The sequence below is a fragment of the Artemia sp. Qi Xiang Cuo genome, chromosome 3 (assembly GCF_049724085.1).
Source record: "Artemia sp. Qi Xiang Cuo chromosome 3, ASM4972408v1, whole genome shotgun sequence".
NCBI classification, from domain to species: domain Eukaryota; kingdom Metazoa; phylum Arthropoda; class Branchiopoda; order Anostraca; family Artemiidae; genus Artemia; species Artemia sp. Qi Xiang Cuo.
In genome coordinates this window covers 64,730,751-64,757,453 of record NC_142796.1, presented here as the reverse complement: position 1 = coordinate 64,757,453, position 26,703 = coordinate 64,730,751, and the positions used below count along the sequence as shown (strand labels likewise).

At 35.7% G+C, this 26,703-nt stretch overlaps 1 protein-coding gene across 1 annotated transcript in view; it reads left to right on the top strand.

Moving 5' to 3' along the window:
- LOC148954418 (receptor-type guanylate cyclase Gyc76C-like) overlaps window positions 1-13,120 on the top strand; it is a 269,197-nt gene extending 256,077 nt beyond the window's left edge. The window contains exons 17-20 of the mRNA XM_089086478.1: window positions 3,767-3,890; window positions 6,471-6,714; window positions 9,240-9,442; window positions 12,275-13,120. Coding sequence (XP_088942604.1) covers window positions 3,767-3,890; window positions 6,471-6,714; window positions 9,240-9,442; window positions 12,275-13,009 — 1,306 coding nt within the window. The 3' untranslated portion in view covers window positions 13,010-13,120. The remainder of the gene's footprint in view (window positions 1-3,766; window positions 3,891-6,470; window positions 6,715-9,239; window positions 9,443-12,274) is intronic.
- Window positions 13,121-26,703: the final 13,583 nt, after the last annotated feature.

The following is a 26,703-nucleotide window of genomic DNA, read 5'->3' as shown; positions in this document are numbered from 1 at the left end:
AACGTCTCAGAAACATGTATATACCTATTTTGTTTTTCGTGTCGCCTAGAAAACTAGGGAGTGTTGGGTTCAAACATGGTAACAACCCCCCCCCCCCCTCAGGATACGGCCTGTAGCATAGCTGCAATTCGTTGGTTCTCCTGAGCATTACAAGCCTTATTACTTATTTGAAGAATATATATATTTTTTTTATGCAGAATGGTTTTCTATGGTGTCCTATATTCTCGCTCAGTTTGTAAATTTAGTTTCAGTTTTTTTTTTTTAAATTAACACATTAGGAAATAAAAAAGTATTAAGACTTTAATGAATTAATATCAGCATATGTATATCAAAATGACTATGCAGATTAATTTGTATTGCCTTTCTCAATAGTTACTACCTTTCAACTACGCTGAACACAATTGCTATCTCAAAATTTTGATTGGATGCGTTATGGGAAATGATCGGCGTGGGGGGCTGGTTGCCATCCAATCCCTTTCGACTATTAAAAAGAGCACTAGAACTTTCAATTTCAAATTAAATGAGCCCCTTTCAAAGTTTCTACAACACCTTCTTCTATACGAAGTGCCCTGGTCCGGAAAAAAAAATTGTGCCAACATCGTTGTTTACTTAGGCAGCGCTATTGCGCTGCCTATGATTCCAGAAAAAAGACTAAATGATTCAGCACACAAAAACAGGGGCTTGAATTTCATCCCTCTAATTGGTCTAAAAATTACATTCAAAATTTCTAGGCCAGGTGGTTCCGTAAGGAGAAAACAAATTTGAAACTAATTTTGACTGTTTTTGACACTTGAAAATGGACCAAAAGTGTTATCGTCTTTGATAAGCACAGGGTATTTAAACAGGGTCAGTAGAACTCAATTAAAACAACAATATTTTAAAAAGAAGTTGTATCGATTGGTTGTTACATCCGAAACTAGTAAAAAAAATTGCTTACTCAGATTGGCTTAGCATTACAGGGTACGCAGGCAGAGACAAGCTATGAAAAATTATTGCATTGATTCGTGACGCCCAAAAGAGGCCAAATTTGTCTTGTCTACGGTCGACTAGCAATTTACTGGACGTGTATACTAGGCCTAACGAGCCTACTGGGAAACAAATATTTGGGGGAAAATACCTACTGGGAAACAAATATTTGGGGGAAAATGTGCTGTATCGATTCGTAAAACCCCAAAATCGACCAAACATTGTTTTTCTCCGATGGGCAACAAACTTTTGGGTAATCGACTTGACCTAGACTGGGATGTGAATTTAGTGGAGGGGGGTGGGGCTCCTCTGGATTTTGAAAAATAACTTGGGGTATTTTGATTGAAAAAAATTAAAGTATCAAAATTGCCCCCCCCCCCTGAATTTTGAAGGATAAATTTTGCTATCTCCTCCCTTCATCTTTTATTTGTCAAGTGACGCAACTAGACCAAGAAGATCTTTGCAAGGGCAATCAGTTTTGAATGAAAAGTGTGGTTACATCAATTCTTAGTGCGAAAAATTTAGATATTTTTACTCTGATTTGATTTCAAACTTCAAACCGTGTTGAGAGCTTAATTAAAATTGTTGGACCAAAGGAGCCTCAGAAAAGACAAAAATTTTAGGAAACAAGTCTGTTTCTAAAACTTTATGTACAATCAAATATTTTAGTTCTTAAACAGGAAAACTGACAAAAACTTACACATATTAAAAAAAAAGTTTTCAAAACAGAAGTTTTTTAAAGAAAAGTAAAGAGCCGTATTAAAAAACCTAATACAGATTAAGTGTTCAAAAAATATTTGAAATTCGTAGGAAATAAAAAAAACTTTAGATTTAAGGAAGGGGTACGTACATGAACGCACTTGGGTGCAAGTTTCTAGGTTTGGTATATTAAATGCATGATATTTATTTTGTATGTAGTGGAAGAACGGGAATTATATAGTAAATTATATTTAAGAAAAGATAGGTAAGTAATTTTTGATATTCTATGTTGGTGTAGGGCTCTGTATAGGTACAACCTTTCCATCAATATTGAAAATCCAGCTTCCATTTATATGAGTTGGGTTGTTTGGTAAATATGAGAGTGGACAGGCTAATACTTGGGAAAGAAGGAAGTAAATGGACAGGGTCAGGCAGAAAAATAGTCCTTACTTTTGACCAGTGTGTGCGGGAATCGGGGGAAAATCTTGTTGTAGATTTAAGGAAAGATTACATAGTGAATGTTTTATTCATTGTAATAATTGAATAAGAATAAAGGGAAAAAGGATTTTGGGAAAGTTCACTAGCTAGGGGTATTCCTAATGCTAGGTCTGAACCATAAAAGACCTTTTTTGTTTGTTTATTTTGGTGTGCATTTACGGCTTTACGCGTTACATGTTTAAGTGACGTCACTTCTTGGTTTGTGTCTTGTTCTTTTGTCACTGGCTTTTGTACATATTAAATTAAAAAAAACAAGTTTTTTTCAATTGAAAGTAAGAAGCGACATTAATACTTAAAACGAACAGAAATTATTCTATATATGAAGGGGGTTGCCTCCTCCTCAACACCTCGCTCTTTACGCTAAAATTTTTTAGTGCTTTTGAAAAAGCTTCTCATTGTTCAAATTAAACTTACAAAGTGTTTTAGAAGTCGTTCTTAAAGAATTGAGAGAAAATTTAAACTTTAGCGTAAAGAGCGAGGTATTGAGGAGGAGACAACCCCCTTCATATACGGAATAATTTCTATTCGTTTTAAGTTTAATGTCGCTTCTTGCTTTAAGTTGAAAAAACTTGTTTTTTTTAATTTAATTTCTAATCGTTTTTTAAATAATGCTGGTAAATCCGGCGCCCCATTCATACCAATGTCCCTTACCCAAGAAAACATCCTCCCACGTAACCCCCGGCTCTAACCCCCCCACCCCACCAGAAAAAGATCCTTCCCGGAAACGTCTGTATACTTCCCAATAACCAATACTATATGCAAACAATGGGCAAAGTTCATAAACTGCAGCCCTTCCCCCCGGAACTGTGGGGATTAAGTCATCCTGAAAGACATATTTATTAGATTTTTGACTGTGCTGAGCAAAATGGCTATCTCAAAATTTTAATTGGGTGACTTCGGGAAAAAAATGAGCATAGGAGGGGGCCAACTAATGGATCGATATGATCACCCCTGGGAAAAAGAAATACAAAACAAACAAATAAACACGCATCCGTGATTTTTCTTCTGACAAAAAATTCATAATTCCATCATTTTGCAGATAGGAACTTGAAACTTCTACAGTAGGGTTCTCTGATACGCTGAATCTGATGGTGGGATTTTCGTTAAAGTTCCATGACTTTAAGGGGGTGTTTCCCCCTTTTTTCGAAAATAAGGCAAATTTTCTCAGGCGCATAGTTTCATCAAGACTAAACTTGATGAAACTTATATATTTGAAATCAGCATAAAAATTCGATTCTTTTGATATATCTATTGACATCAAAATTCTTTTTTAGAGTTTCGGTTACTATTGAGCCGGGTCGCTCCTTACTTACAGTTCTTTTTTTTTTGTTTTTTTTTTTAATCCCACCTCCTCTCCACTCGGTGACATAATAATATTTTTCACTTAATGTCAAGCTTTAATGTCACCTACACTAATTTAAAAACAACATACAGTTCATTAGCACGAACTGCTTGATATATTATTATTATTCTACTCGCCCAAAAGACTGCTCATGTCAAGTCGACGATCGGGAATGGATTCGAACCACATAAAGACAGGTGGAGCGCTCCTTTCCCAAATCTTTATTTTTGCTTATGGAACTGATAAGACTTTTATTTTCAGTCCTGTAGCTGCAAAATTGACTCGGGGCACTGGGGTAGAACCTGAATCTTTCGATGCTGTGACTGTATATTTTAGTGATATCGTTGGGTTTACACAGATGTCAGCCGAATCAACACCCTTACAGGTATGCTAAACAGTTGTTTCTTATTCTTTTTAATTCTTTGTACTAAATAAAGTTAAATCACAATAGACTAACTCACAAATTTAGCTGTTCAGAAGCGACGTTTTAAGTCTAGAAAAAAAACATACAGGAAAAAATAGAAAAGAGGATTAATTGTTGGTTTTAATTTTAATCTCCCAGTCATCCGGTGAAAACAGTCTCCAGGATCTATGCTGTTTCGGAAATTCCGGTGTTTCACCCGGTACAACATCCATACCTGCTCACGGTGGGGGGAATTTCCCTGAAATAAAATAATAATAAAAAAAAGCTGTAGTGAAAAGTAGACAAGATTAATCAAACCAGGCATTACAGTGACCTAAATTGGGTTTTAACCCCCCTCCCGCTCTGTTAGGAAAAATTCTCTGGTTATTTTAACCATATGGTAATATGATCTCAGATGACACTAAAGCAAAGCCTGGGTAGTAAAATTACCCCAAATAGTAAAATAAGCCCATTAAGTAATTTTGACTTGATTGGACACTGGTGGTTAAAAAGGTCTGACTACGAGAATATGTTTTGGCATAAGTAAATTTTGGCATATTTTCTATCAAAAAAAAGAAACGAAAAACTAATTTAACTTTCGATATCAATCCTCGTTTCTAAGGAGCATGTAGTTTTGAAGCTTCTAACCTAAATTTCATTCATCATGATATCTATGTAAGAAGGTTAATGTCTTAGTTGTTTTCAGAGTCAAATATAGGCTTGAACCCACTGGGAAAAGGGGATAATTTTTGCCAAAAGCACGCTTAACAGAAGATGACTCTGGATATCAATAAAATTTGATGGGAAGCATGGTTTACCCTATTATTGGAAAAGAATATTCTAAACGAATAAACGAATATTCTACAACAGCTGTTGATTCAGTGGTCTTTCTATGTTTAAAATAATTGCATTCTATAATGCAATTTACTTTAATTATTTGCCTAAATTTCATTTGTTTGATTTTTTGTCTAAAAGCAGTTAAAAGACCACAAAACAGATATAAGAGTCAAAAACCACTTGTAATTTAATAATAAAATAAGTGGAGATAAGACCGCATAATACTTAGCCACCAATTGTAAGGACCGTATTTATGATGACTGAGGCTGAATAATGGGGAGGGGGGATGGTCAGAAAAAGCTCAAGCTCGTATCCGATAAAAGAAAAAGATAGTCACCCTCCTCATGCGTGTTTCAGCAAAGTCATCAACCTTATTGAAGAAATTTCATTAAAGCTGCTAGTTTTTTTTTCTGTTTTCGCTTGTTTGAACCCTTGTTCGTCCAAATTGAACGAGGATTTTAAATCTAGCGTGCTAACCATTCGGCTAGGATGAGTCATACATGACTATACATGGCTGTATACATGACTATACTGATACATAGCAGATGTACTTGACTTGATTCCGCCGTGTTGGAGTTTGGAAATTTAGGTATTGACTTCAAAAATTCAGGTAGACTTCAGACACATATACATTCAGGACGATTCAGATAGTATTTCAGGTACATTCCCTGATTTCTGTGTTTTGCTATGCTTCCTGCTCCCAACATATTGCCGAACTTAATGCGAAAGACGTATCTACATTTTCGTTCATTTTCCTAATGTTTGCTAAGTATGAAAAAAAAAAGATGTTATTCTACCCTATTCCCATGTAGAATAGCTGTATTTATGTATTAACAAAAATAGGTGTAATTTGGGCTACACATTTGTACATTAGGGAGGGGGAGGGGGTGAAGTATATTGGAACTTAAGTCAAAATGTATTAACTACAATTATTCTGCATATTATGAAGCAAGAGTTGTTTTCTTAGCATGTTTCTCTCTCAACAGCCCTAATTCTAGGCTTGTACCAAAAAAAGGGTAACTAAAATCAATAAATGAGCAGCAAAATTGAAATGTTTAAGATAAGTAACCCAACAATAGTATTTTTTAACTTATTGTTGCTAATTTGAATTGTTTGGTTCCTAGGAGGAGGCTTGAGCAAAGACGGGGATATAAAATAAAAGTATCGCTGAAGCGTGCATAAACAAGTAGATGCGGTGGTTGAAGTCTCAAAAATTTTCTTTACGTTTCATGACTTTGATTGTTTCATGTAATTGATAGCAGTAGTTTTGTTGCTACTTTTCTGTAGAATCTTCTTTAGATATGTTTTTTAATTCATTAGAATAATTATTTTTAAATCTTGTTAATTTTTGTAGTATATTTTTTTGTAGTTAATGTAACATTTCTTATAGATAAGATAAAATTCTATTTTTGATGAATAAATTGAATCTCAAAAAACCTAGAACATTAATTGAAGTCGGAATTTTAAATTTTTCCCTTTTTTAACTTTAGTTTATGTTTTTTTCTATTAGCTTTTACTTTTGGATCATAATTAAGATCCATTTTTCCTCAGTTAAATCAAATTTAGGCTTGCTTTTGATATTAATTTAATATAGCTAATAAACCCTGCGCTGACAGTCACGCTAGTAATTTTAATTCCAAGCTATTACCAAACTATTTACCAACCTATCTCCTAACTATTACCAAACAATTTCCTATTACCAAAGCGTATTTTCACCTGTTTTAGGTAGTGAACCTCCTTAACGATCTTTATACAGTCTTTGATCGTATTATACGTGGCTATGATGTGTACAAAGTGGAAACGATTGGAGATGCGTATATGGTCGTCTCAGGTTTACCTATCAGAAATGGTGACAGACACGCTGGTGAAATCGCGTCAATGGCACTTGATTTACTAGCAAGAGTAAAAACGTTCACTATTGATCATAGACCTAACGATAGGCTCCTTTTGAGGATTGGCATTCATTCAGGTATTCATTTTGTGACATTGATTTCAGTAACTCATTCATTTTTTTAGGTTCCCTCCTAACATCACTTATTTTTTTGTCACTGTGAGTGGAGAACTCAGTAATGAAGTCTACAACGTAAAAAAAAGAAAAAACAACTCCTGACTTGTTTCTCAAGCTACTAAAGTCAAAATTAAGTTAGGTTTTCTTGTCTTGCAGATTTGTACTTTAATTATAACCTTCAAGTGGTGATTTACATGCAAATTTAGCTTAAAGGCTTGGAGCAATAAAACCTTGTTTGTCATTGTTGCAGCGGTAGCTGCAAGCAAATTCAGAGCTATATACGGCACTAGTAAGCAAAAATCGTAGTGTTAAAAAAAACATCTACTTTAAAGGAAAAAGGCAAAAAAAGTGAAAAAATCGTTTAATTTTTCTGAGTTAAGTTATGCTTCGATTTTTAAAACAGAAACACTGAAAAGGATTATGACTTAAATGAACTTAATGAACTTAAATGACTTAAATGAACTCTATGGTGAACCATAAAGGGGAAATTCAGAGACAAAACGAACAGAAGTTTTCGAGGAACGGAGTGTGCTATCATCCCTTATATTTTCCTAGCGTGTCATGGTTTCAACGCTTTATAGAAAATAGTTGACACCCAGTTCTAAATTTCGACTTTTCTGATTTTTCAAAGAAAAAAAGAAATCGTTAGAAACCTGGGAGCCGACTGTATCAGAATTGTCAAAGTTTTATTTTTATTTCCGGAATTTAAATGTCAGAGTTATGGTTTTAATGATTTCTTTTCCGAAACTCAGTTGTCTGCTTAAAAAAGAAAAAAAAAAGTATGTACATAATGTTATTGAGGATATTTTTGCTGTAAAACTTAGCGTAAAGGAAATCACAATGGAGTATGAACCAACACTTTTTGATACGTTTTCAAGGTTTGGATACTGATTTTGTACGTCTTCCGTGTTTTAAGCGGAAATACTCAATCCGCTACCATTGTTTTTGCTAGCAGAAGTATGTAAAATACATAACTTTTGATTCAAAATTCAATGCTAAGTTGCTGCTACACAGTCGTACATTATAAATTTATGGATTTATTGTGATGAAAATGAAAAAACAAATAAACACGTATCCGTGATCTTCCTTCAGGCAAAAAAAAATACAAAGTTCCACATTTTTGTAGATAAGAGCTTGAAACTGCTACGTCAGGATTCTCTGATATGCTGAATCTGGTAGTGTGATTTTCATCAAGATCATTTGAATATAGGCTGGGTTTTCTTCCCTTTCCTAAAATGAAGCAAATTTTCTCAGGCTCGTAGTTGACAGGCAACATTAAACATAATGAATTTTACATATTCGTTAGTTTTTGTTGTTGGTGCGATTAAATTGTGTGACATTACGACACTTGGATTCTTATGATGAAAATGGCCTGGGAGGTAGGTGTGCTTGCACCCTTTGTGGGGAATTTGGAGATGACCTGGAACATTTTCTGAGTAATTGCCAAAGTTTGGCAAATTTAAGGAATAGCTTTTTTGGGGGGATGCACCACTGCTCCCAGGTATCTTGGAGACCTCTTCTAGGTAGCTAATTATTGCAGTGAGAAGTTTTATAGAGAATGTTTTAGAGGAGCGGAAGTTATAATTTCAAAGTGTTGAGTGCTATTGTTTGATTTGTTCAATTTTTATTATTATTTTTTTCTGTCTTTTTTGTGTATATGGCCACTGGCTTTTAAGTACACGTGTATGTATATATGTACCTGGTATGAGCAAAAAAACCAATTCTTTTGATGTATTAAATAAATAAAAATGTTTTTTTTTTAACTGAAAGTAAGGAACAACATTAAAACTTAAAACGAACAGAAATGATTCCGTGTATGAAAAGGGCTGTCCCCTCCTCAACACCTCGCTCTTTACAAAGTTTGACTCTCTGTCACAACTTTACTTTATGAAGTTATAAAACTTTAGCGTAAAGAGCGAGGTGTTGAGGAGGGGGCAGACAGAAGTTTGTTTTTTTTTTTGGGGGGGGGGGGTTATAAAAACGTAACTTTAAAAAACTCATAAAAAAATCGTTTATATTCATTTTTGTTACATTTTCACGATTCGGACAAACATTTTATTTTTTGGGGGAGGGGAGGGTTCAAACCCCCTAACCTACCCCTACCTCTAGGGGGTTCAATCCCCCCCCCCCTAGATACGGCCTCGCTAGTAAGCATGCGACATTGGCTACAACAATAACTTTGCCTAACATCGAACGAACTTACTTTACTGAACGAGTGAATATTGCTTAAAAACACTTTGTATCATTGAGTTGTATTTTTATGTAGCTCTTCGAGATTAATGACTCTAATTAGCAGACTCGATTTACATAAAGTAAGAAATTTTTGCTTTTTATAGAGGTTAGGTGGAATAAGAATGATGTTAGGCAGTAAATTAGCCATAATTGATTCCTCTTTCTCTCTCTCCTCGCTCTCCCTCGATTTTCTTTTGTTTAATATGCTATTCTTTTTAACATTTGGCAGGCTTTCACACTCAAGTCTATTGTAGGTCCTCTTGTTGCTGGTGTTGTTGGCCTTGCAATGCCTCGATATTGCCTCTTTGGTGACACTGTGAACACAGCCTCTCGAATGGAATCAACAGGTGAAGCCTGGAGGATACACATAAGTGGTCGTTGCCGAGAATACCTGGAGCGTATTGGGGGATATGCTATTGAGGAACGGGGTTTGGTACCCATGAAAGGAAAGGGAGAGGTAAATAATAACTTGATAACATTGGATGGATAGTTGTGCCAGTAATGTTTGGTGCAAAGAGTATGAAAAACCTACATGAGTGAAAACTGGCACTAGTGTCGAAACAAAAACCCCTTAGGGCTATCTAGCTTTTGGTGACATTTGGCTATTTTTTTCACTGTAATAATAAGAATAATTCATTTAATTTGTGTAGTTGGTAAAGTTAGTGTAGTAGTAAGTGTCAGATCTCAATTCCTGGCAAAAAAACGATTAGAATGCTGGAAAAAAGTAAAGTGCCGTCAAACGCTAGATGGCGTTGAGGATCGTTTTTGCCGATACTAACGTCAGTTTCCATTCTTATAAGTTACCCGTACTCTTTGGTGAGAAACGTGTTTTGTCATTAGTTTACAAAAGTATGAACATACTAACTTATAATACGATACAGACATTGCATATCTTATAGATTTCCTTCCTGTTTTTCTTCTGTTTTTCTAAAGTGTTTGAAGCAGACAAATCTGGCCATTTAGATTTTCCTCTCTATTACCACCCTTAATTATAGGATATCTTCATCTTGTTAAAACATATTCACAGTGAGATTTTACTAACAACAATATTTGGCTTGCGCTAATTTGAGCCTATCCGATTTTTTTTGTAGAATTTTCTGATTCGTTAAAAATTTATTGGCTTAAATTAGGTCTAGATAAATATGGATATTAATAAGATTCATTTTTAAATGGGCCATTAGATGTCCTGTGGCTGTTTTCCCGCTTTTGTGATGTAATTCTTTTCATATATGATCTGGTATGTATTCAGGTAATAAATGGGATAAGCAAGGTTGAATAAAATGTTTTCTTTTTTTGTGTTTTCTCTTTCAGAAAACTGCCATAGTTTGTCTAAATATTGTAAAATTGCTACTGTTTTATAAATGGTTTGTATTTCAAACTGGGGGGGGGGGGGGCAGGGATTCCTTTGCCATTGAACCTTTAAGAGTCTCCGTATTTTTGGTATTCAAAATACAATTTTGGGCCTAAACATGGGAAATTCGCATGTTCTTCCCAAAACCGTTCCCAGAATGGGGAGCGTTGCTCAAAGAGTAGTAGTTGAAACGTTAAGAATTGGGTATCTTGAGAAGGAAACATGCTAGAACAAAAATACACATTTTTCTATTGCTAATTTTATGCTTATTTTCGTGGTTTGCTTTGTGTTTTTGACAAATGATCCCCAACCCCCTCTCTAATGGTTTCATAAAGCCCTAGGCTAAATAAAGAACTAACCGAAAAAAATGATGAAATTCTTACTTTTGTAAAATGCAGCAAGTATCAATGAATCATATTACCTTGTTTTTTCCCCATTTTTATCTGTTTTGAATCTGTTTTCATCAACTATTATGTTACTTTTTTCTACATAGCCTAAGGCTGCATTAGAGCATTAGAGGGGGGCTAGAAATAAATTTAAAAACTCAAACCTAACCATGAAAATAAGCATGCAATTATCAATCTCTAATTGTGGATACTGCTATTAGGAGCACCAAAAGAAGGCTGTCCCCACTACCTCTGACTTGATCCGTAAATTAGCTCTCAGTATTGTGAGTATTGTCGCTGTCATGCTCAATCATTTCATCTGACATTTTCATACCTCTGAGGTAGTCTCCAAAAACTGCTCAGATTTAGGGTCAGCAGGGCAATTTAAATCAAGAAGATCAAAACGTGATTGATTATCCTCCTGCTGGTCATCTCAAGCCTTTTTTGATCCCCCTTCTGGGAACAGTTTAATAAATAGTTTTATCTCAGAAGTGTGAAAGATGTCCGATACAGCCTTTGCGCATTACAGCAACGTAAACCGAGCTTCTCGTCTGTGGTTCTTCTCAGTGACCTCCTGTAGCTATCGATGTTAGTCCGTATTCTCTGAAATATTAGGTCTCCTGTTTGGCTCAAATGTTGAAACTGCTAAAATACTTGTTATCTCAGCGTTGAAAGAAAAGCTTAGAAAATCGTATGGGTTGCTTGCTCGAATTAAAGGTCAGTTTCACAAAATAACCCTGGACAGGATTTAAAACGCTTTTTTCGCAGAACAAGTTTTCTTCTTCATTCCTTTGTGGAGTTTTTCTATCACACTATGTGAGCAGAAGAAAATTAAATCTCTATTCTTCCGTTTTTGCAAATATGTTCTGCAGTCACTGCTTTGAATTGGCAACCGGGTTACCTCCAGTAGATACGGCGTTTCTGATATTTCTTCAAAAATGGACTAGCTTGTGGACAAGTTCTGCAACCGTCGAGAAAATATTGTCGACTTTTCACTTTACTGTATAGCTTAATTGTGTTGGCTAAGTAGCTGAGATATTATTTTTTTCGTGAATTTTTTCTTGAAAGTGCTTTCAATTTTCTTTAATTACCCGTATCTTTGTACTCCTCTAAGTGCATTTCATACTTGTGCAGTGGGTTAAAACAGATTATTATTATCATAAATCGAAACAAGCGAGTCAAGCTTATGTGATCTGCCAGATAACTGATAATTTTCGTCGAGACCGTAATTTATTTGCAAAAGAGGAGAGGGAGTTTACAAATTATTTTGCAGAGAGGAGACACAATTATTCTATTAAAAATAAAATATTTTTTCATAAAGTAGCTTTACTTAAAAAAAACAACAACTAGTAAATTGGAAAAATACGAGCGGTCCTCGCCACTTCTCCAATTAATCTGAATTTAAAAAAGAAAACACGGAGTATTCGAGGATTTTGTGAGAGATGGAGAAAGAAATGAGGAAAAGCGTCTGTCAGATTCTATAATTTATTTTCTAACGAATTTTTGAATTTTAAGCTGCCGAAATTTGTCTTCTAATATTTTCATTTTGTAGGTTATGACCTATTGGCTGACAGGAACAACGGATCTTGCTATTAAACCCAGAGACGCCATGACACCCGAGCCTCCGCCCCTATTCTGTCGCCCCACATCTGACGCTCGGAGAATAAGCTCCAGAGACAACCATGGCAGCGAAGGTACATCCAATAATAGTTGTTTCCATTCAGTTTACCCTTTATCTCATACAGAGGGATCAAACACTACCATTCAGGAAAATCAGTCAGAATCGTGCCTTTGTCGTAAAAACGATGACAGTGGAAAATGGTCATTTTGGAGTGCCTCAAAAAACAGTTTAAGCCCGTCAAACTTGAAAGGAAAGGAAATTATGCGAGCTCAAAGCCCTTTAGCCTGTGATTCTAGTGAAACTATTGATAAGTGCCCCCGTAGAAGAAAACGCAGTAGTTCAATGCGTGAAGAGAATCTAGTTCAGTTTCTAAATGTGCCGCAAGCTAGTTATTGGAGGGAAACACGGTCTTTAGACTCCTTCCCACCTAACCTTAGACACAACTGTGATAAATCATCTAATGATAGTTCAATAGAGAATAATTACGATCCTTTTGTACATGAGGTGGCGAATACACAAATTCCTAGTGAGTCCTCACTATTGTTAGAGCCAAAGCTGAAGTATCCTGGATCGTCTGTTAGTAATTGGCTAGTAAATCTAATGCACAAAGATGCAAGTAAAGTAAATCATTTTGAAATGTCTTTCAAATCAGAAACTGTTGCTTAACGTTGTTCCTCAGGGTATTAATTCTTGTCAATTTTTGGGAGAGTTGTTACTATATATTTTAAATATTCGTTTGAATACATTTATCTTTTATTAATTGACTGAGTTTCTGTAGATGTTGATCTTAAATGAACCACCAGTGTTGGAACATTTGCGTGCTTCAGTTGTTTTTTTCTAGCACTTCTCACAAATTATTATGTATTGACTGATCGTGCCTGTCTCTGATTTCACAGTCAATGATAATTTCTAGTTAATTATTTGCAGTACTTGAAATTTATCAATATTGAGATCCCAGTTGATTTTGACAGTGACCATAAAATTTACTGAAGTACTCGAAGCTGGAATGCTATCAAGTGGGACTGAATAGTTGGGACTAGTTCATCCATTTTCGCTAGGATGCCTGTAAGATAACAAAAATATTCATAAACCGTTTGTAAAAAAATAACGAAATTTTGGAATACGGCAAATGAGAGGAAAAAAAGTGAAAACAACTTAACATACAATGTTACAGTATTAAACTAAAAACACAACATAGGAGAAAAAATTTAATTTTAATCAACCCAAGGAACTAAGTGATCAAGAAAAGGAGAAAATAGGACATTAGCCCACTAAACTCCAGCGTTTTAAAAATTATCTCCTGGCGGTTAGGTAAATCCAATGGTACAGAAGATTAGAAGTATTTATGAATAAAGATTAATAGAAGAGATATTGACTACAATGTTGTTTTTTAGTATTAGTAGTAGCATGCACGTGTTGCCTGTCAATCAATCTTCCCCTTTAAACATTTTCTGAAAATTCCAACTTGATACTCAAATCCATTCTTGAGATTCGCTCTTTTGACAATGTGAATGCACATAGTGCCAAATTTCCCCTCAATATTTTGCCACATTTAGTTCAAATTTCCCCTCAATATTTTAAATGTAGTACTGTAGTTGTAGTAGTAGCAGTAGTAACGGTGGTAGTTGTAGTAGTAGTAGCTGTAGCGTAGAAGTAATACCTTTTTGGTCAATTGCTCATCTTCCTTATTAAATCCTGAAAGTTACAAATCAATATAATCAGTCATTCCTGAGTGACGGTCTTTTGAAAGCCTGTATACAAATAACGTGTTTTGATTTAGTTCAATACTCCCCTCAACCTTCTCTGAAAGGCTCATCTGAATGGTCTTTGTCTTTTTGGAAGTAAAAGTCAAATATGCATACCTTTCTCAATAAAACATACTATATGTGAACAGTAAACGAATTGCCTAACTTACAGCCCTTTTTCTGGGGAATGTGAGAGGGCTAACGCCCCAAAGGCATAATTATAGGATCTTTCAACAATGCTGAAGAAAGTAGACGTCTCAGAATTTTGATTGAATGTTTGTTTTGGAAAATGATAGTCGCGGGAGGGACTCTTAAATAGAGCACTATAACTTCCAATTTCCACTCAAATGGGCCCTAGACAAAGTGTGTATGGCCACCCATTTCACAAAAACGCTATGTGCCCCCAGGACATAACTAACGACCCTTGCTCTGAGGGCTTGGGGGGGGGGGGGTGTAATATCCAAAAACATAATTACTGGCCTTAACTATGATGGACTTAACATGGATGGGGGGGGGGGGAGGCTGATTGCCCTACAATCACTTTTGACTATTAGAAAGGGAAATAAGACTTGCAATTTGCAATCAAATGAGCCGCTTTCGAAGTTTCTACGACCACTCCTTCTATACAAAGTGCACTGGTCTTAAAGAAATACATTGTGTCCACATTGCTCTTTACCTAGGCAGCGCTATTGCGCTGCCTATGACCTTTGGACTATTTTTTAGAAAATAGTCTATCTCAAAATTTCTATCACATGCATTTCAGGAAAATACAACGTGTGAGGGGGGGGGGGATACCCTTCAACCACTTTGACTCTTAAAAAGGGCACTAGAACTTCCAATTACCCATCCGATGAGCCCCTTCAGAAGTTTATATGACCACTCTTTACATTAGAACCTCATGAGCCCCCCAGGGCATAATTTGCAACCCCTGCCCTGGGGGCTGTGGGGGGGGGGGTTGTCATCTTCAAAGACATAATTTCTGGACCTTTCAACTACGCTGAACAAAATGGATATATCAAAATTTTGATTGCGTGTGTTGGGGGAAACGATGGGCGTGGGTGAGGGGGAGCTGGGTGCCATCCAATCGCTTTCGACTATTAAAAAGGGCACTGTACTGATATCCAATCGAATGAGCTTCTTTCGGAGTTCCTACGACGACTCCTTCTACACGAAGTGCCCTAGGCTAAATAAAATAATATATTGTGCCCTCATTGCTCTTTACTTAGGCAGCTCTATTGCGCTGCCTGTGAAACAATGGGCAATGTTCATAGCTTCTACCCCTTCCTCCAGGGGTTGTATGGGTTCAGTCATCCTCAAAGACAGCTATTAGATCTTTTGACTATGCTGAATAGAATAGCTATCCCAATATTTTGATCGGAAGACTTTGGGAAAAATGGGCGTCGGAGGGGAACTAGCTACCCTTTAACATTTTTGGTCACCTAAGGGCGATAGAATTTTTGATTTGCGATCAAATGTGTCCCCTCCCGATATTCTTGGATAACTGGTTTGATATGATCACCCCTGGAAAAAAAAACAATAAACACGCATCTGTAATCTTGCTTCTGGCAAAAAATCAAAAATTCCACATTTTTGTATATAGGAGCTTTAAACCTCTACAGCAAGGTTCTCTGGTATACTTAATCTGATGGTAGGATTAGGGGTGTAAGCCCCTTTTTCAAAAGCTGGGCAAATTTTTTCAGGCTCGTAACTTTTGATGAGAAAAATTAAACTTGATGAATTTTATATATTCTGAAGAAGCATCAAAATTTGATTCTCTTGATGTATCCATTGGTACCAAGACTCTGTTTCTTAGACTTTCGGTTACTATTGAGCTGCATCGTTTCGTACTTATAGTTTGTTACTACGAACTGTTTGATTCTCTAACCTTACTTTATAGATGTAAAAAAACAAACATAAAATTAAAAAACTTAAACTTAAAAAAAAACACCAACAAACTTAAAATCATTGTCAATTATTCACGAAAACTTTATGGGAGAACATAATTTATTTTAAAAATCTAGGGACCAGGGGAATTTTGTTTTTTGTCAAAATTTTCTTCAATGAAAATACCGAGAAAGGTTTGTTTTTCAATAAAAGATCCATAAAAGTTTTTTTTTCAATATAAGGGGGAAGGCAAATGCCAGACCTCTCCTTCAAATTAGTGCCGCTACCTGAAATAAGGAAAAATAAATCTTAATAGATATCCAAAGCACAGACCCTAACGCTTTGCCGATTTTCTTTTCGGCGGCAAATAGCTGATATTCAGGGGAAACGGCGGCATGCCGCCAAAAATTTTCAGAACGCCGCCGATTTTTATTCTGCGGCACGCAACCAGCTGAAGCCGATTTTTCTTATTAGAGAGGAGTTTCAAATCTGTTCAAAACACCCTGAGTGATATATCACTCAAATCCAAATAAACAGACAAATTTGTTACAATCCTTTAGAGCTCAAATGTCACCTATTGCATAAAGACACACGAAAGTTCAAAGAAAATGCGACACAAGCAACAGCACTTAAAAATCTACCTTTCAACGATATCATACCTTTCAACCCACTGTGTGTCACAACCACAGTTTATAGAATTATCCAGTAAGTTTATCGCAGATCATTTCTGGTCTTCATTCTCGGTGCGAACAAAAAGCTCCTCGCACTTATTTCTGCATTAGCGGGTTAGTCTGTTTCCGTAAATCAATGAGAAATGGTTACAAAGTGCATTATCCGTAATAGCGGGTTTCCAATTATTTCCAATTACTTCTATCATAACTTTGAGTTTTGCGCCCAAGAGGGTTACAAAGTGTATTATTCTTAATAGCTGGTTTCCACTTATTTCCGGTTATATCTATTATAACTGTGAGTTTCGCGTCCAAGAGAAATCTGACTCGTCTACCCGTGAAAAGATCTAATGCCACTTATGTTTATATCTGCAAAAACGTTCTCTGGAGCACTCGCACCTCGGTCCGGGTTTTTATAATGGGTGAGATAGGGAATGATCATACTGCTAATTCTATAAACTGTGGTCACAACAGTGAAGGAGCTTTTGTTCTTTGCGTGCAGCAGAACACAGAAGAAGTTCGGACTCAGTTCGTTTATGAATATAATTTGTACTTTACTCAAGAAAATTCAAATGAATTTACTGAAAAAAATATGCATTGTCAATTTAATATACATGAGCTGATATTTATTCCTTAAAATCTAAATTAATTTTTGATTTCTTAAAGTTATAAAAGTGAAAGCATTTAAAAGAATTTTTTTAGTAAAGTACAAATTATATTCTGGCTTTTAGAAAGCATAGGGCTTTTGAACCCTACTCATATTAATTTCTGCTCGTTTTGAGTTTGACTCTGTTATTTATTTTAATTTCTGTTTGTTTTGAGTTTCATTTCATATTTCTGTTGTACGGATGACAACCTAACATCTGTATGCAGGTTGTCAAAAGGGCATATCAGCAATATCTTAGGAACAGTTTCGTATGTGAAATTAAAACTTACAACGCTTGTTGTGGGGGATGTTGAACTAAACCAAAAGACAATATTGGCATCATAATACTAATGTTTCTACTTCTACAACCGGAGACGTCCCGACGGGGGTGGGGGGTGGAGGGGGTTCACGGCCCCCTAACTGTTTTGTCATTTGGTAAAATTTTTGCCAAAGGCCAAAATTTCGGCAGAAGTTTGTAAAGTTTCTTATTTCTGCTGAAAATTTGGCAGAAATGAGGTAGCGAATGGGTAAAATCTACGAAGTTGCCCCCCCCCCCCAATTTAAAGAGGCTCAGGAAGCCCCTGCCTACAACTACTGCTTCTATTGCTGCTACTAAAACTAAGACTACTACTATTAACTGTACTCCTACTGCTACTACTATGTTTACTGGTGCTACTACTACAACTAACACATCTAAGGGTATTGAGGCGAAAGTTTCTGGCAATATTTTAAATGTATTGAAATAAACCGAAACACACAATTCCCATATAGATTGTCAAGAGAACGTACTCCTACTACTGCTACTAAACCTATTGCTACTACAACTATTTTATTGGCACTTATCTTCAAGCTGAAGTGCTAATTTATCAACAAAAAGTCAGTGGTTAAGGCAAACTTCTCAATAGAGATTTTTCTGAATTTGTTTCTGTTTAAGGCTAGCAGCTAAGCTATGTAAAAATTCCAAGAGTTGTCGGAAAGGCTTAAAGCATCTCAGGTTAAAATTCCCAAACCGATAAAATTTCCAGTTTATGGAACTTGGCTGTCTGATATATTTTGCGGTTACTGTGTCACTAAACGAATCTAGTCATTTTAGAAACAACATTTCCCATGAAGATTTGGTTATTCCTACCAAGGAAATCCATCATTGAACTTAAAACTTAGCATATACTATTTTAGTGTCATAAACCCCAGTGGGCCTTAAATTTTCTAATAGTGGTTAAGTGTGTAAGTAATATTTCTCTATTTTAAAGTACATTCATGTCATAATGATATAGCAATAATATATTTACTCTTCCCTCTTGGTTTAATATTTAAGCTAAACTTCTGCTCTTGCTATTTGACATACTGATTTAAATTCCCTTTTTGAATATACTTCATTTAGGAATTTGTTTGTTTAAAATTTAATAAACATAAGCTTCTATTTTTTATTTAATGTACGGATTTTTTGTACATACTATTCATATTAGCCGCGCTTCATTATGGCTACAGCTTTATTTTTCTCTAGCTGTATGCTTAGTTCCTTGAATATAAGGTATTTTACTCAACAAATATAATTCGTTTATATAAGATTATGCCTTTTTTATTGAACTCTAAGAATTGGCCCCTTTTTCAGTTCAGCACCACCACCATGGGCGTAGGCAGCATATTGTCGAGGGGGGGCAGTCTATAGTGTGATGGAGGGGGAGATGAAGTATTGTCAGCATGGGCGTACGTAGCTCCTTGCCTAGGAGAGGGGGCAGCTGCCCCTACCCATTATTTATGTATTTCTATAATTGCCTTTATATATAAATGTAAAGGCAATTTGGCCTATGGAGTTATTAGCCTGAATGAAGGCATTTGTGAGGTCAAAAATATCACATGGATCGAAATATTGATTCTGCTTCTGCAAGTAAAGTGAAGGTCTAGGGAGGGAGGGGGGCAGCTGCCCCCTGCCTCTCCCTCCCTATGCCCATGACCACCACTGTGGTTAATTTCAGTTAATCCCGCTTTCCCTCTCCATCCTTACTAATTTTAAAACTATTATTTTTCAAACTGTGTTACTAAAGTTTTTAGAGTTATAATCTCTAACTTTATTACTTGAAATGCAAGTCATGAACAAATTTCTATGTTAAAGGCCAGAGTAGAATTAATCTCCTCTCACTATTTTCTGCTCAATGTAAATTTATTTGGTACATTTAGCAATTCCTGGCCACCATAATGTTTCACTCTCAGCCCAAAATAACTACTAAAACAAACAAATTTGTGCTATATATTATTAGACTAATTCTGCTTAATATAAATATGAAAGTGCTTTGAAATTTGATTTATGTTTACTTGGTCAAAATTGCTTAAAGTTAACTTTTTCGTTCATTTTTGACGCGTTGCTTTGTAAAAAAGAGAAAAATTAAAAATGAAAACATTCCTTCTTCCTTTATCAAATAAAATCAAGAATCACGCGGAAAAAAATAATGGACGAATTTGAAAATTTAAAGGAATTTGGCCAAAACAAAACGAAACTTTAATATTTTCATTTTCATTGGCAATAAAAAAGAACAAAATTGGGTGTTTCATCTGTTTGTCTTGACTGGGAGTGAGATCTATTACCCAATTTCTCATGACGATGACGAAATTGGGCAGCTGTTGAATAAAACATGCAAGAAAAGAATAGATAATCCATACAGTCGGTTAGGACACCTGTTGGTAGGCCTGCCTGCTACCCAAATAAGAATAGCTATAGGCAACACCTGTAGCCTAAAGCTTCAGGAAAGTCCCAGAATTGTGACTGCTGCAAATAGTTAATGATATACGTTGGCATAATTACTGAACCTTTCAACAATGCTGAAAAAAACTGATGCTTCAAAACTTTGTTTGGGTATTTGTTATGGGATATGAGGGGCGTGGGGGGGGGGGGGGGTTCTCTCAAATCACTTTGACTCTTAAAAAGGGCATTATAACTTCCAAATTAAAATCAAATGAGACTTATCTGAATTTAATACGATCACCCATTCCATAAAAACTTTATATGCCCACAGGGCATAACTTAAAGCCCTTTCCCCAGGGATCAGGGGGATTGTGTCAACCCTGAAAGCATTTTTATATGTTCTTTGAACTATATTAAACAAAATTGCCAGTGCACAATTTCAATCAGATGCATTTGGTGAAAAGAGGGGTAATTGGGGGGGGGGCCGACTTGATCTTCATCACTATTGGCTCTTAAAAGGGAAATAGAACTTCCAATTTTAACCAAATGAGCCACCTCTAAAAGCTTACACAACCATCCCTTTCATAAGAAACTTAAATACCCAAGGGGCATACCTTACAACCCTTGCCCTCGGGCTCTGGTGGTTTGTATCAACCTCTAAGGCCTTGTTGCATGATGTTTAAACTATTTTAAATGAAAGGACTGTCTCAAAAATTTCTATTACATACATCTCAGGAAAACGCGACATGTTTGTGTGTGTGTGTTGGGGGGTAGCTTTGCTCTGATTACTTTGACTCTTGAAAAGAGCACTAGAACTTATGATTACCAATCTAATGAGTCCCCTACAAAGTATATACGACCACCCTTTTTATAAGAGCCTTATATGCCCCAAGGGCATAGCTTACAACCCTTTCCCTAAGAGCTGCAAGGGGAGGGGAGGGGTGTCTTCCTCACAGACATAATTTCCAAAACCTTCAACTACAATGAATAGAGTTGATATCTCCAAATTTTGATTGGAGGTGTTAAAGCAAATGATAAGCATGGAGGAAGGGCTATTTAATATCAAGTCTCTTTGACTCTTAAAAAGGGCACTATAACTTCGAATTTCAAATCAAATAAGCCCTATCTGATGTTTATACAACCACCCATTCCTTAAAAACCGTATATACCCTCATAAAATAACTTACAACCCTATTCCCAGGGCACGGGGGTTGTGTTATCCCTAGGGACATTATTATATGTTCTTAAGACCATTTTGAAAAAATCTTTATCTCATAATTTCAGTCAGATGTGATTGGTGAAGGGTGGGGTTGTAGGGGGGGGGGGGTAAAAATGCCCTCCATCACTTTTGACACTTAAAAAGGAACTAGGTCTTTCACTTTTCAACCAAATGAGCCTCTTCTAAAAGTTAAACAACCATCCCTTCCATAAAAACCTTAAATACCCCTAGGCACAACTTACAACCCTTGCCCCTAATCTCAGCGGTTTTTTTTCAACCCCAAAAGCCTTGTTATATGATATTTAGACTATTTTGAATAGAATGGCTATCTCAAAATTTATATTAGATGCATTTCGGGACAATACGACGTTTGTGTGTGTGTATGTGGAGAAGGGGGGGGGGGGTAGCTGCCCTCCGATCACTTTGACTCTTAAAAAAAGCACTAGAGCGTCTGATTACCAATCCAATGAGGCCCCTCCAAAGTTTATATGACCAAGTTTTATATAAAAACCTTTGTTCCCCCACAACACAACTTACAACACTTGCCCTGAGGGCTGGGAGGATTTGTTATCCTCAAAGACATAATTTCCGGACCTTTCAAATACCTTGAACAGAATGACTGTCTCAATGTTTTGATTGGAAGTGTTTGGGGAAAGGATGGGCTTGGGGGAGGGGGGGGGTCATTTGCCCTCTAATCACTTTCAACTTACAAAAAAGGCACTAGTCCTCTCAATTTCCAATCGAATGTGCCATTTTTGAAGCTTTTACAACAATACTTTCTATAAAAACCTTATATGCCCCAAGGGCATAACTTACAACCCTTATCCTGAGGGCTATAAGGAGGGGGGTCATCCTCAAAGACATAATTTCCAGACCTATCAACTACATTGAACAAAATGGCCATATCAAAATATTGATCAGAAGTACTTGGAGAAATAATGGGCGTCAGGGGGGGGGGGGGGGGAAATAACATGTGCTTATGTATATGTAGCTTGTTGCTACCCTTTTTCTCTGGGTAAACAGTGCTTGATGTGGTATAAGCCTGGAGAAGGACCTGTAGGCCTAGAGAAGAAAACATGTTAAAAAAAGTGACCCTTCATAATTTGCATAATAATTATAGCTTAAACATTTTACATGCAACTCTGTTGTATTCCAACCCTCCTAATATAGAAATCTATTGCTAAAATGACGTATTTTCCATTTGTTCTTAACCCTAACTCTTAACCCTAGTACCTATTAATTTAATCAACTGTGACAAAACATAAACTTGAAAACAAGTGACAGGTGGCAGAATACATTGGAAATATATAATTTGGGCCATAAAATTGCACATTAGGCAAGTTGGGGGTAAATTATAGGCTAGTATAGAGCTGCATGATTTCCCCCTGTGTATGTAGACTAAGAGAAAGGTCACTTGTACCTGATGCTGTCCCTATTGCTTTTAGTTGGATGGAAAATAATCCAAAGAAACCCTTTGAAAAGGAGCCAGAAGTAAGATTGAATTTGTCAAAGCTTGTAGGTTTGCCCCTTCAGTCTGTCTAAAGAAATTAGATACATAATTGTAGCTTTGTTCATTTCAATCTTAAGGGTGATCTGTATTTGTGGCAATTCATTAAGTGGTTGTAAAAGGGTACATTTATTTATTCATTTGTCTTGTTTATTTTCTGTAGGATTTTTTTAAATCTTTAAATTGATATACATTTCTTACAAATTGCTTGTCCATAACAGAGGTCTATTTGCAAGTTTTTGCCCAACCTTGGAATCCCAGGTCTCAAAATAACATTTAAATTTATTGAAGCTAGGAAACATAGAACTCTTGTCTGTTTAAAAAAAATGGATGGACATAAGCATGTCTTATTGCACTAAAGCCCTTAGGCCATGGCAAAAGAAGAGAAGAAAATTAACTTTAAAATACTTGACACAGCATAAGTAAAAAAGATACAAATCACAAAACATTACTTCTATGCTCAATCACCGTAAATTTTTCAATCTTCCAAATCATTCATCCCCCAGTATATTCACCAGCAATCTCTCTTGACCCACACTCTTGTCCATATATCCATTATTCAGGCAAAAGGAAGGGCCATCTTAATTGCATTTCTTCATCTCTCTTACCTTTAATGGGTTTAAAAAAAAGTTTCTGTGAATAAGTAAGTAGGCCAGCTTAAATATTTTCTTACACCTTTTTGAACAATCTAAGTTGCTAAAATAGGTTAGATTTTCAGAATTTTTAGTGGCCACAGTATATTTCAATCACTGTTTAGTGCACTAGAATGGATAACCACTGGTAAAGGACCAAAATAAATATTTTAATGTGATTAAAAATTGTTTATTGAATTAAAAGTTGGCAAATCAGAGAAAGAGCTTCTAATTATTAATAACTTTAAAATCTCTACTTCAAACACAGCAAAACACTTTTTTTTTTAAATCAAAAGTCAGCATGGCCTTAAAAATTAATTAATACTAATCATACTTAGACACCTGATCAGCTGATTGTCTAATTTTTTTTTTAAATAACTGAAGATAAAATGTTGTTTACTTACATATTGGTAACACCAATATGTAAAAAACACCAATATGTAAGTAAGTATGGTGGCTCTAGATTTTCAAGGTCCAAACTGGCAGTACTGATCTCCATTTTGTGGTTCTTTAGCCAGAAAGAGCAATAGGAAGCTAGGGACCAGTTGTCCTATACTTTTGCATGCCCTTCCTGCTTCCCTTCCCCAGATTTCTCCAGGTGCCCATTTAAATTGGGACCAACTCTTGCTGAGCTTAGTCACTTCACTGACCCCTATCCCAAACCAAATAAACTGGCAGAGCCAGGAATTAAACTTGTGCTCCTTGGACAATGGATTCCCACCCCATAGTGACAAACACTTAGCCAGTAACACCATTGTGACAATAGAATAACATTTATTTGAAAAAATGAAATATCAAAAAAAACAACTCAAGTCATGTTTGCTGCCATTTTCATAGTAAAATTCTACTTTAGATACTTTTTGCTATCTTGGAAAGGGGTTAGTTTATGAAACTGAAACTTCAAGGGAGGGGTCTACATGCCAAAGTATGTCCTAGGAAGGTATTTTAAAGTACCTACATCCACTCCTTCTCCCTCTAAAGGTTCCTGACCTCTGATGATCTTTAAAACTCAGAGTGTTTTAAAACTGAAACCTTGCAAATTAGATCTTCTACCTAAATTAAGTACAACACAATCGTTTTCAGCTTCACAATTTTGCTCAATTTATAAGGTTTTAAATAAATATAAATATATTTCTTAGACTTTGAAAAAAAGGCATAAATGTAGGTTAAAATCCTACTCAAATAACAGGAGTTACATTTTCAGAACTAAAGCCACAGATTATAAACTTATAACTGAAAATTAAGGTGAAATTTTGTTCTGTCGAAATTTCAATAGGTCATGAAGGCAAATTTCAGGACCGTCTAGAGGGAGAATGAGTGGAGGTAGGTATTTCAAAATACCTTCCCTGGACACACTTTAGCCTTTAGACCCATCCTTGAAAGTTTTATTTTCCTAACCTAACAAATTTCCATGATAGCCAAAAGTAGCTAAAGTAGAATTTTATCAAACCTTCTAGAGGAGTGGAGGTAGGTACTTCTAAATAACTTCCCAGAATATATATTTAGCCTGTAGACCCATCCCTGAAAATTTTGTTTTCCTAACCTAACCCTTTTCCAAGATAGCCAAAAGTAGCTAAAGTAGAATTTTACCATTTTCACTACTGCCCCATAAACAACATATTTTATTCAGATAAATTAATTTTAAGACAGGCATAAAAAAAACTCCATCGGGGATTGTATTTTCTTAAGATACAATCAGGCACTGTGAATGCCTAGTTTTGCGATATTTTAGTCTTGAAGTAATAAAAATAGAAAATTTATATTTTCTAACAATTGACATGTTTTTCATATTTCAAAAATACTGCCACAAATTCCTAATCACTTCAGCCCTCTGTACAGAAAAGCTAGGAAAAAATCCAAACCATACTCCAAATGAGAATCACAAAACTCCTTATCAAAATTCCAATAGGGAGAATGGGAATTCCCAAATGTCTGAACTAACTCTAACAGTGAGATTTCATTCTCACTATCCTTGTGACTTTAACAGTAACAGTACACTATGGTAACAGTAAGATTTTGTTTTTGCTGTCCTTGGTACTTTAATAGTGACAGCACATTTTAGTGACAGTGAGATTTGGGTAAAGTTCTACCAAATCCTATTACTGAGTTAGGACTAAAGTAAATACACCTTTTGATGCATTTTTTTGTGCTGATAACGAATATAATAATCATTTCTAACATAAATTAATTTCAGCCCCCCCCCCCTATATATACCGAACCTAACCCTGAATTGGCATATATAGGGGGGGGGGCTGAAATTCATTTCCAATAGAAATTATTATTTTATTTTTAATAAGTATAAAAAAAGGCATCAAACAGTGTATTCACTTTAGTCCTAACTCAATAATATGATTTGGTAGAACTTTACCAAGACTTTGTTCTCACTGTCCTTATTACTTTAACAGTAACAGTACACTAACAGTAAGATTTTGTTTTTGCTGTCCTTGGTACTTTAATAATAGCAGTACATTTCAGTAACAGTACAGTAACAATGAGATTTTGTTCTCACTGTCCTTGTTACTTTAACAGCAACAGTACACTAGCAGTAACAGTTAGATTTCATTTTTGCTGTCCTTGGTACTTTAATTTTTACAGTACATTTCAGTATCAGTGAGATTTTGCTTTCACTGTCCTTATTACTTTAACAGTAACAGTAAGATTTTGTTTTTGCTGTCCTTTGTACATAACAAACAATATAAAACATGAATAAAATTCTCAAATTTGGAAAGCCTTATTTCCCATGGGGCAGGGTGGGGGGGGGGGGTAATTGCTGGGGGGTAAACCTTGGCCACCCTCTTTTGTTGCCTGTTTGCGCACCACCTAAGTGTTATCAAAACATCATTCCATGAGAACTCTATGAGAAGTGTTAAGCCTACTACTCATTTTGTGTTTCAATTAAGCAATAGTTAGTTTGTGGTTTTTAGAATTAAATCTACTTAATCAGTTTAGGCAGTCAAGAGACAAACAGTTGCCTCAATTGATTTTTGAAATAGCCTACATTGATTACCTAGAAACAATCTCAAGTATCACAAATATATATACAGTTTTTTATCAAATTCCGAAGATTCTATGAGGATATATGGCCTACTGTCTAGTCCTTTCAATCATTTGACATCAAATTAAAATTTTTAAATGTTCCATGCAGCCATGCAGTTTCATTTTCAAAATCTCCGCTCTATTCCTCAGCATCAAGCGTTTTCAGCTGCGAAGTTTCTACCTTGTGTTTTCCTCCAGAACCCGCTTTGTGAAAACGCTTGATGCACTACACAGAACAACCCGTGTCCAAACCCGCTGAGCCTGAAAACGAGGCTTAAAATATGGTCCGTGATTTTTGTTAATTTCTCTGCATGTTTTCAGAACTCTCATAATTTCTCCAAGA